We start from the raw sequence: 12,033 nt of genomic DNA, 5'->3' as shown, positions 1-12,033 counted from the left end.
CCGTAAGATGCGAGTACAATCTATCCCTGGGAGCTGGCAGTCAGCTTGACAGTCGGAACAGAGAACAGCCGACTCTCAGTCCGGGGGGTGGCAGAATGCAGCCGCCAGGGGAGACACTGCAGACCGCCACATTAGGCATCCCGACTGCATCCCCCGCCAGTTACGCCCGGGGCGTGCGCCCCGGTTGCCCCCCCCCCCCCAGATATGCCTCTGTTGATCTCCGTGCTGCTTCTCTGATTACTACCCTCCTTGCCCGGGCTGAGAGTTTTGTCCGCTAATGATTCCAGCAAATTTTGCATTCAAAAAGCCAAATGGCGCCCCTTTCCTTCCGAGCCCAAACAGTAATTTCTCCTGTTAACCTTGTGAAAATAAAAAAAAATTTAGATCTAAAGTAAATTTTTGGTGAAAAAAAATTAAATGTTCATTTTTCCTTCCACGTTCCATTATTTACTGTGAAGCACCTGAAGGGTTAATGAACGTCTTGAATGTGTTTTGGGCAGTTTATAGAATGGTGTCAATTTGGGGTATTTTCTGTCATTGACCAAATGTGATGTGGTCCCTAAGATTTTTTTATTTTTTTTGTAAAAATTAAAAATTGCTGGTCAACTTTTAACCCCTTCCTGACATCTGACGTACTATCCCGTCGAGGTGGGGTGGGCCCGTATGACCACCGACGGGATAGTACGTCATACGCGATCGGCCGCGCTCACGGGGGGAGTGCGGCCGATCGTGGCCGGGTGTCAGCTGCATATCGCAGCTGACATCCGGCACTATGTGCCAGGAGCGGTCACGGACCGCCCCCGGCACATTAACCCCCGGCACACCGCGATCAAACATGATCGCGGCGTACCGGCGGTATAGGGAAGCATCGCGCAGGGAGGGGGCTCCCTGCGGGCTTCCCTGAGACCCCCGGAGCAACGCGATGTGATCGCGTTGCTCCGAGGGTCTCCTACCTCCCTCCTCGCCGCAGGTCCCGGATCCAAGATGGCCGCGGCATCCGGGTCCTGCAGGGAGGGAGGTGGCTTACCGAGTGTCTGCTCAGAGCAGACACTTGGTAAGCCTGCAGCCCTGCACAGCAGATCGCAGATCTGGCAGAGTGCTGTGCACACTGCCAGATCAATGATCTGTGATGTCCCCCCCTGGGACAAAGTAAAAAAGTTTTAAAAAAATTCCCCACATGTGTAAAAAAATAAATAAAAAAATATCCTAAATAAAGAAAAAAAAAAAAATATTCCCATAAATACATTTCTTTTGCTAAATAAAATTAAAAAAAACAATAAAAGTACACATATTTAGTATCGCTGCGTCCGTAACGACCCAACCTATAAAACTGCCCCACTAGTTAATCCCTTCAGTAAACACCGTAAGAAAAAAAAAAAAACGAGGCAAAAAACAACGCTTTATTATCATACCGCCGAACAAAAAGTGGAATAACACGCGATCAAAAAGACTGATATAAATAACCATGGTACCACTGAAAACGTCATCTTGTCCCGCAAAAAACGAGCCACCATACAGCATCATCAGCAAAAAAATAAAAAAGTTATAGTCCTGAGAATAAAGCGATACCAAAATAATTATTTTTTCTATAAAATAGTTTTTATCGTATAAAAGCGTCAAAACATTAAAAAAAATGATATAAATGAGATATCACTGTAATCGTACTGACCCGACGAATAAAACTGCTTTATCAATTTTACCAAACGCGGAACGGTATAAACGCCTCCCCCAAAAGAAATTCATGAATAGCTGGTTTTTGATCACTCTGCCTCACAAAAATCGGAATAAAAAGCGATCAAAAAATGTCACGTGTCCGAAAATGTTACCAATAAAAACGTCAACTCGTCCCGCAAAAAACAAGATCTCACATGACTCTGTGGACTCAAATATGGAAAAATTACAGCTCTCAAAATGTGGTAACGCAAAAAATATTTTTTGCAATGAAAAGCGTCTTTCAGTGTGTGACGGCTGCCAATCATAAAAATCCGCTAAAAAACCCGCTATAAAAGTAAATCAAACCCCCCTTCATCACCCCCTTAGTTAGGGAAAAATTAAAAAATTAAAAAATGTATTTATTTCCATTTTCCCATTAGGGTTAGGGCTAGAGTTAGGACTAGAGTTAGGACTAGAGTTAGGGCTAGAGTTAGGGCTAGGGTTAGAATTAGGGTTGGGGCTAGGGTTAGGGTTAGTGTTACGGTTAGTGATAGGGCTAGGGTTATTGCTCGGGTTAGGGCTAGGGTTGGGGCTAAAGATAGGGTTAGGGTTTGGATTACATTTACGGTTGGGAATAGGGTTGGGTGTGTCTGGGTTAGAGGAGTGGTTAGGGTTACTGTTGGGATTAGGGTAAGGGGTGTGTTTGGATTAGGGTTTCAGTTATAATTGGGGGGTTTCCACTGTTTAGGCACATCAGGGGCTCTCCAAACGGGACATGGCATCCGATCTGAATTCCAGCCAATTCTGCGTTGAAAAAGGAAAACAGTGCTCCTTCCCTTCAGAGCTCTCCCGTGTGCCCAAACAGGGGTTTACCCCAACATATGGGGTATCAGCGTACTCAGGACAAATTGGACATCATCTTTTGGGGTCCAAGTTCTCCTGCTACCCTTGGGAAAATACAAAACTGGGGGCCAAAAAATAAAGTTTTGTGGGAAAAAAAAGATTTTTTATTTTCACGGCTCTGCGTTGTAAACTGTAGTGAAACACTTGGGGGTTCAAAGTTCTCACAACACATCTAGATAAGTTCCTTGGGGGGTCTAGTTTCCAATATGGGGTCACTTGTGGGGGGTTTGTACTGTTTGGGTACATCAGGGGCTCTGCAAATGCAACGTGACGCCTGCAGACCAATCCATTTAAGTCTGCATTCCAAATGGCGCTCCTTCCCTTCCGAGCTCTGTCATGCGCCCAAACAGTGGTTCCCCCCCACATATGGGGTATCAGCGTACTCAGGACAAACTGGACAACAACTTTTGGGGTCCAATTTATCCTGATACCCTTGTGAAAATACAAAACTGGGGGCTAAAAATCATTTTTGTGAAAAAAAAAAGAATTTTTATTTTCACGGCTCTGCGTTATAAACTGTAGTGAAACACTTGGGGGTTCAAAGCTCTCAAAACACATCTAGATAAGTTCCTTAGGGGGTCTACTTTCCAAAATGGTGTCACTTGTACAGGGTTTCAATGTTTAGGCACATCAGGGGCTCTCCAAACGCAACATGGCGTCCCATCTCAATTCCAGTCAATTTTGCATTGAAAAGTCAAATGGCGCTCCTTCCCTTCCGAGCTCTGCCCTGCGCCCAAACAATGGTTTACACCCACATATGGGGTATCAGCGTACTCAGGACAAATTGCACAACAATTTTTCGGGTCCAATTTCTTCTCTTACCCTTGGGAAAATAAAAAATTGGGGGCGAAAAGATCATTTGTGTGAAAAAATATGTTTTTTTATTTTTACGGCTCTGCATTATAAACTTCTGTGAAGCACTTGTTGGGTCAAAGTGCTCAACACACATCTAGATAAGTTCCTTAAGGGGTCTACTTTCCAAAATGGTGTCACTTGTACAGGGTTTCAATGTTTAGGCACATCAGGGGCTCTCCAAATGCAACATGGCGTCCCATCTCAATTCCAGTCAATTTTGCATTGAAAAGTCAAATGGCGCTCCTTTCCTTCCGAGCTCTGCCATGCGCCCAAACAGTGGTTTACCCCCACATATGGGGTATCAGCGTACTCAGGACAAATTGTACAACAAATTTTGGTGTCTATTTTCTCCTGTTACCCTTGGTAAAATAAAACAAATTGGAGCTGAAATAAATTTTGTGTGAAAAAAAGTTAAATGTTTATTTTTATTTAAACATTCCAAAAATTCCTGTGAAACACCTGAAAGGTTAATAAACTTTTTGAAAGTGGTTTTGAGTACCTTGAGGGGTGCAGTTTTTAGAATGGTCTCACACTTGGGTATTTTCTATCATATAGACCCCTCAAAATTACTTCAAATGAGATGTGGTCCCTAAAAAAAAATGGTGTTGTAAAAATGAGAAATTGCTGGTCAACTTTTAACCCTTATAACTCCGTCACAAAAAAAAATTTTGGTTCCAAAATTGTGCTGATGTAAAGTAGACATGTGGGAAATGTTACTTATTAAGTATTTTGCGTGACATATGTCTGTGATTTAAGGGCATAAAAATTAAAAGTTGGAAAATTGCGAAATTTTCAAAATTTTCGCCAAATATTCGTTTTTTTCACAAATAAATGGCCCGGTCATTAACGTGCAAACCACCCTTGGGGGTGAAGGGGTTAACCCTTAGGACTTAATAAAAAAAAAAGTTTAAAAAATCGTGCTGATGTAAGTTACATATGTGGGAAATGTTATTTGTTAACCATTTTGCGTGCTATATCTTTGAGTTAAAGGCATAAAAATTTAAATTTTGAGAATTGCAAACATTTTCGCCAAATTTCTGATATTTTTGCAAATAAACGCAAGTCATGTCGAAGAAATTTTACCACTGTCACATAGTATAATATGTCATGAGAAAATCTCAGAATCACTAGGATCCGTTGGAGCGTTGCAGAGTTTATTACCCCATCAAGTAACAGTGGTCAGAAATGAAAAAATTGGCCTGGTCAGGAAGGTGAAAACAAGCTCAGGTGTGAAGGGGTTAATAACGGGCACACTTTTTCTTTAATGTGATAGGGGACTGGAAAATCCAGCCCCTATTGTGTTCTCCAGGGTCTCAGCTACCCCTGGTAGCTGAAACCCGAGATTTTTGGACTTTGGGGGCTGCTGTACCCTCACTCCACATCACGATTTTAAAACCGCGAAGGAGGAATAAGTCCCGTTAGGCCATGTGCGTACATTGCATATTTGCTTGCAGAAATTTCTGCAAGGTTTCTGCATCTCTTGGCAGAAAAACGCAGCTGAAAATACACGTTTTATATGCGTTTTTGCAAATTTATGGAGCTAAATAAAAATAAACTAAAAAAAAAAAAATTGTGATGTAATTTCCTTGTTCAACCTCTTCAGCCAGTTACCCTCATTAATATTAAAGACACACACACCAGCCTATGTAGGAGCATTAACATACCGTATTTTTCGCCTGGTAAGACGCCCTGGATTATAAGACGTACCCCAAGTTTTGAGGCGAAAAATAGGAAAAAATTTTTTTTTTATAAATTGGTGGTGCTTCTTATAATAAATGCATCTTACTGCTTACCGGGGGTGGTGGCTGCGGTGAAGCGGGGTCCCAGGGTCGCTGCTGGAGGAGGCAGGAGTGGAGCGTTGCTACAGGCTGGGATGAGGGGGTGTGCAGGTGTCCTGTGCTGCAGGGGGGCTACGCTGCTGTGGGGGCTCTGCCGACAGTTTGTGACAGGCCAGAGCCCCCCCCCGGCAGTTCGTCCATGCTTTCCTGTGCGGAGGACTTTGGGAAAATGGCCACCAGAAGGCGGCGCATGCGCAGATGGAGATCTTGGGACCAAGAGCTTGAGAGATGAGATCTCAGCGCTGAAATCTCATCTCCCGCGATCTTGGTGTCGAGATTAGCAAGAAGTCCTGCAAAGTCCCACTGTTAAAAACATGTACTGAAGTGGATACAGTTTGCCAAAGAACACATCAACTGGCCTAAAGAGTAATGGAGAATCATTTTGTGGACTGAAGTAAGTCAAATTGTTCTTCTTGGCTCCAAGGTTCTCAGGCAGTTCGTCAGATGACCCCCAAACTCTGCATTCAAGCCATAGTCATGATATGGGCAGGTTTCTCTTACTTTGGTGCCAGTTTGCAAAAATTAAAATACCAGAAGAGGTTGTGCCTTATGATGAAGAGGCTATGCCCTTGAAATGGGGCAAAATCTTGGTTCCAGTCCAACAAAATTGAGGTTATGAGTGGCCAGCCCAATCCCCTGACCTTAATCCGATGGAACACTTGTGAGGAGACATCAAAAATACCATTTGTGAGGCAAAGCCAACAAATGCCAAAAAATTGCGGGATGCAGTCCAAGCGTCCTGTGCTGGAATAACAGTTGTGCCAGAAGTTGGTTGACTATATACAACATAGGTGTGAAGCAGTTCTAAAAAAAAAAAAATTGTAGATAACTACTAAAAATTGTTAGTGATTCACAGGAATGCGAAATCATCATAAAAAGTGGTACATATTGTGAGTTTGTGAAGATAAATGCAGACTGCCATTTTTTTCTTTAGAACAGCCCAATGTTCAATTTTTTGTAAAGCAGTTAAAATTATACACATTTCTCTATAAAGATTGTGATTAACTGATGTTTTTGAGCACTGCTATTACCGTATTTGACCTCTTCTGTATGGAGTCTTTTGGATCTGCAGCTACTAACAGGTGGCATTGTCTTCTGTGGGGAGAGGTGGTGTGGGATGCCCTTTGCAGCCAGCCCTGGGTGGAAGCATTGGGCGGCCAAGTGTAAGGCAGAAAGCAAATCCTGATTGTCAGGGACAAGTTTCCAATTAACTTGGCAGACAGCTGTGTCCACTCCTGGAACAACAAATCACTTTCTGGCACTTCTGTGCTCCATATACATTAGAGCATGGGCGTCAGGGGTAATGGTCCCCTCAAACAATAGTTAAGAAAAAAAAGCCTAGTGTTCACTGTCCTGCTGAATGGCACCAAGCAAGGAATCCAAATGCCACATATGTGACTTGATTATGAACCAATAAAGCTATCGTCAGGAAGAAGTGCCACTGTAGTTGCCAAAAGCATTCACAGGTTCCCGCTCTCATTTTTCAAAGTATTTTAATCTTTGTAACTGTCCTTAAAGAGACTGTCACCAGGATTTTTGCCATCTAAGCGCAACGTAGTGTTTTGTACTAAAGACTTGTTATAGAAAAGAAAATAAATTGCTGCACAACTGTTTTTTTACCAAACCTAAGGAAAAAAAAAGTTTACTGCAGTATCTTTGCATAGCATTTTTACTTTACATAAAAAGAATCTGTGGTCAGGTTTTTGTTATGTGAGAGCATCATGATGAAGGGGCAGAGACCCCGATTCCAGTAATGTATAGTGATGAGCGAGTGTACTTGGATAAGGTGTTATCCGGGTAAAAAAATGCTCGAGTCGACACTGCTGTATGTCTTGCGGCTGGTCGACAGCCTCAACACATGCAGGGATTGGCTGTTTGTAAGGCAATCTCTGCATGTGTTGCGGCTGTTGGACAGTTGCAAAACATGCAGCCGCGTCGACTCGCGAATTTTTTTTTTTTTTTACATGCAGAAAATACTCTTAGGACACGAGCATACTCGGATAAGGTGTTACTCATCACTACTAGGGATCCATTGCTAGAAAAATGGTCTCTGCTCCTACATCATGTTGCTCTTAGATTTGGAAGCAAAAACCTGGTGACAAATTTCCTTTAGGGCGAAGTCAGACGGCCATATAAATTGGACCCCAATGCTCGGCCTGGTAGCAGCTCTCCCAACCAGAGTGTGACAGCTGAATAGAAATATATGAAGCCGTCACGTCTGGGATAGCCTCTGGCCAGTCCGTACATTGCTGTCCGATTTACCAGTACATGGGCGTCTGACTGCTCCCTTAATAACAGATCTGTGGGGGGCAGACTAGCAGCAGAATCCTAAATTAGGTTACACTGGCTTCCCAGCAGCTTCACACTGGCCAGCACGGTATTTTTCTAAGCGGTGATCCAAGGTATCGCAGTGCTGTCCTGGTGTCCCTGTTATAGAGCTCGTCATAAATAGGCACTACAGCAAGGGGATCCAGACCTTTTCCCCATAAAATGCCCTGTGTAGCGCTTCTGGGCCCATTTTACATACAGTGCACAAATTAATAACTTTTTATTTAAATTTTGGATTTGCTAATGCTTTCTAAAAATATAACAACTTTAGAGCAAACAGTATTTAGGAATTGGAATCTAGAGAAGCATATCCATGTTGAATCCTTCATCTGTGCAATCCTGTGCCACTCGTTGCAGATTTCTTGAACATTAATCCTTTCTTGGCACCTTGGTGAATTTTAGAATCCAGTTTCCCTGGGAAAGGAAAAAAAATAAAAATGTAGTATTAAAACAAATGCATGCCAAAAATATATAACACAACACTTATGATAATATATATTTAAGATAAAGATATACCTCATTTATCAAAACTGTCTAAAAAAAATTGTTGTTCAAGGCAACCAATCAGAGCTCAGCTTTCTTTTCTTAAACTGCCGTATTGTAAAGTGAAAGCGGTGCGGTGTTGGCAGCCAAAGGAAACATAGGACGGTCCGTTTATTAGGGTTTTGATCCTACCCAAATGTACTTTTACAGCAATACTCAAGAAAGTGTTCAGGTCTTAGGTCATTTCTTTCTTTATATCTAAGTTTAACTTTCAGAATGAAATCTAGGTAAACGGAATATAGTAGCTACGTTTCTCAGGGCTAAGGCTAGAGCTACGCGGTGACGTGTCACAACACATCAATTCTGACAAACACTTGTGCAACTTGTCTACGACTATTTCTATTCTGAGAGCTCTGATTTTTCTGTAAATAAAACAGACAAGTTGCACGTTGAGAGTGACTTGCATTGAAGTCTATGTCAAGTGTGTCGCTTGAGACTTGTGACCAGCGACAGAAAATCCAAGACATTTGGATATATTTGAGACTGTGACCTAGTTGTAGAATGGCACTAGTCACAACGTGACACTACAGCAAATCCTCATAACCTTACTGTTCCACCACCCCAACCACTCCATATACCAGACCTCTGCCCTTCCCTAATAACCTCCCTCTCCAACATCACTGAAGGAGAGCTTACTGACCTCTTTTCCAAATCACACCTTACCACCTGTGCACTTGACCCCATCCCCTCCCACTTGCTCCCCAACCTCACTAACACGCTCATTCTAGCCCTAACCCATCTCTTCAACCTATCGCTATCTTCTGGTACCTTCCTCTCTGCCTTCAAACATGCCACCATCACACCCATCCTCAAAAAAGCTAACCTTGACCCAACTGCTATGTCCAGCTATCGCCCCATATCACTGTTCCCGTTTGCTTCCAAACTCCTTGAGCAGCATGTCCATGCTCAACTTTCCTCCCACCTCTCATCTAACTCTCTTCTTGACAACCTCCAATCTGGCTTACGCCCCCACCACTCCACCGAAACTGCTCTGACCAAAATTACTAATGACTTACTCACAGCCAAAGCTAACAGACAGTTCTCCATCCTCCTTCTCGACCTATCCTCTGCTTTCGACACAGTCGACCACTGCCTTCTGCTACAGATTCTTTCTTCCCTTGGCATTAAAGGCCTTGCTCTGTCCTGGATTGCCTCATACCTTTCCGACCGCACATTTAGCATTTCCCACTCCCACACTACTTCCTCATCCCGCCCTCTCTCTGTTGGAGTCCCTCAAGGCTCTGTCCTAGGGCCCCTACTTCTTTCCATCTATACCCTTGGCTTAGGACAACTCAAAGTCCCATGGCTTCCAGTACCACCAGTATGAGGACGACACTCAGATCTACCTCTCTGGCCCAGATGTCACCTCTCTACTGTCCAGAATCCCAGAGTGTCTATCAGCCATATCCTCCTTCTTCAACACTCGCTTCCTAAAACTCAGTGTAACAAAACCGAACTAATCATCTTTCATCCATCTCGCGTAACACCCCTACCTGATCGATCTAATACAGTAAACGGCATCACGCTCTCTCCTGCACCTGAAATCCGCTGCCTCGGGGTAACTCTCGACTCTGCCCTGTCCTTCAAGCCGCACGTCCAAACTCTTGCCACCTCCTGTCACCTCCAACTCAAAAATATTGCCAAAATCTGTCCCTTCCTCAGCCCACAATCTACTACAACTCTTGTGCATGCCCTCATCATCTCCAGCCTTGATTATTGCAACACCCTCCTCTGTGGCCTCCCGATAACTCTCTTGCACCACTCTAGTCTGTCCTCAACTCTGCTGCCCGGCTAATCCACCTCTCTCCTCGCTTCTCCCCTCTGCAAATCCCTCCACTGGCTCCCAATTCCCCAACGAATCCAGTTCAAACTACTAACACTGATCTACAAAGCCATCCACAACCTGTCCCCTCCCTATATCTCTGAACTAATCTCCCAATATCTTCCCTCACATAATCTCCGATCCTCCCAAGACCTCCTACTCTCCTCCACACTTATTCGTTCCTCACACAACCGCCTCCAAAATTTCTCCCGAATATCCCCCATCCTCTGGAACTCCACGTCTCAACACGTCCGATTATCCACCACCTTCAGACGGAACCTGAAAACCCATCTCTTCAGGAAAGCCAACAGCCTGCAATAACCATTCTGCCGCCTCACCAACCTCCAGAGCTGCTGCACCCCCGACCTTCTGTCTCTTCCCCATTATCCCGTAGAATGTAAGTCCGCAAGGACAGGGTCCTCTCCCCTCTGTACCAGTCTGTAATTGTAAATTTGTTTACTGTAAACATTATCTATAAAGGTACCTTCACACGAAGCGACGCTGCAGCGATAGCGACAACGATGCCGATCGATGCAGCGTCGCTGTTTGATCGCTGGGGAGCTGTCACACAGACCGCTCTCCAGCGACCAACGATGCCGAGGTCCCCGGGTAACCAGGGTAAACATCGGGTTGCTAAGCGCAGGGCCGCGCTTAGTAACCCGATGTTTACCCTGGTTACCAGTGTAAAAGTAAAAAAAACAAACAGTACATGCTCACCTGCGGGTCCCCCAGCGTCTGCTTCCTGACACTGACTGAGCTCCGGCCCTAACAGCACAGCGGTGACGTCACCGCTGTGCTTTCACTTTCACTTTAGGGCCGGCGCTCAGTAAGGGTCAGGAAGCAGACGCTGGGGGACGCGCAGGTGAGTATGTACTGTTTGTTTTTTTCACTTTTACGCTGGTAACCAGGGTAAACATCGGGTTACTAAGCGTAGCCCTGCGCTTGGTAACCCGATGTTTACCCTGGTTACCAGTGTAAAACATCGCTGGTATCGTTGCTTTTGCTTTCAAACACAACGATACACAGCGATCGGACGACCAAATAAAGTTCTGGACTTTATTCAGCGACCAGCGACATCACAGCAGGATCCTGATCGCTGCTGCGTGTCAAACGAAACGATATCGCTAGCGAGGACGCTGCAACGTCACGGATCGCTAGCGATGTCGTTTCGTGTGAAGGTATCTTAACCCTGTATGTAACCCCTTTCTCATGTACAGCACCATGGAATTAATGGCGCTATATAAATAAATAATAATAATAGTAATAATAATAATAATAATACCTCCCCTTGGGCCCTGCGCTGAGCACAACTCAGTTCTGTTCCCCCAGACATAAGTACCAGGCTACTCTTACATTGGAGAACTTACAGATCTTGTGCTGTCCTTTAATCGGGAACTTTATGAGCAGCTCTTGAGGGTTTGTACAAATAAACACAAATGGAGACGCAGATTCCTGGCTGAGAGAGGAATACTGTGGGGAAAAAAAAACAACATTGACATAGAACACAATATGCAAGTTTAGTGCAGTTTTCACACACCTAAAAACAAAGTTTTTGCCTTTAGGAGTAAACCTTTTTTTTCCCACTTTTCAGAAGTGATAACAATTTTTTCAGTGACAAAACCAAATAAAGCTTTTTTTTTTTTCCTCAGTATTAGCTGTATGTACCAGTGGCACAATTTTGGGGTACATATAACAAACTTTTGCAGCATTAAAACCGCATAAAGGCTTATTTTTTGCACGACAGGCAGTAGATTTCAGTGGTGCTAATTTGATGTATATGTGACTTTTCAAGCACTTATTATTACAGCCTTTGGGAGGCCAAACAAACAGAAAAACAGATTCTACATTTGATATTTTTTTAAAGACCGTTTATTGGTAGATGTAATTAACTTCTTATTTTTTTTCTGTGGATTGATGCAATCGCAGGAGTACTAAATTTATATAAGTTGTTTTTGCTTTGCTACTATTGTACAATTAAAAAAAAAAAAAAGGCTTTAAAAATAAAAATACAAATCAGAGGAAAAGTATAATAGAAACACGTCACCACTTCTGTATTTATCACTCACTCCTGGTTTTGGCTTACACATACTG

General features: G+C 43.6%; 1 protein-coding gene across 2 annotated transcripts in view; it reads right to left on the bottom strand.

Moving 5' to 3' along the window:
• Positions 1-7,781: 7,781 nt before the first annotated feature.
• The window catches only part of TRIP4 (thyroid hormone receptor interactor 4), a 55,076-nt gene continuing 50,824 nt past the window's right edge, over positions 7,782-12,033 (bottom strand). For both annotated transcript variants that reach the window (XM_077264017.1, XM_077264018.1), the window contains exons 12-13: positions 11,310-11,412; positions 7,782-7,991 (exon numbers count right to left, since the gene is read on the bottom strand). In XM_077264017.1, coding sequence (XP_077120132.1) covers positions 7,903-7,991; positions 11,310-11,412 — 192 coding nt within the window. In that variant the 3' untranslated portion in view covers positions 7,782-7,902. The remainder of the gene's footprint in view (positions 7,992-11,309; positions 11,413-12,033) is intronic.

Source organism: Ranitomeya variabilis, chromosome 5 (assembly GCF_051348905.1).
Source record: "Ranitomeya variabilis isolate aRanVar5 chromosome 5, aRanVar5.hap1, whole genome shotgun sequence".
Taxonomy (NCBI): Eukaryota; Metazoa; Chordata; class Amphibia; order Anura; family Dendrobatidae; genus Ranitomeya; species Ranitomeya variabilis.
The sequence above is the reverse complement of the archived record's forward strand: the minus strand, read 5'-3'. Positions and strand labels throughout refer to the sequence as shown.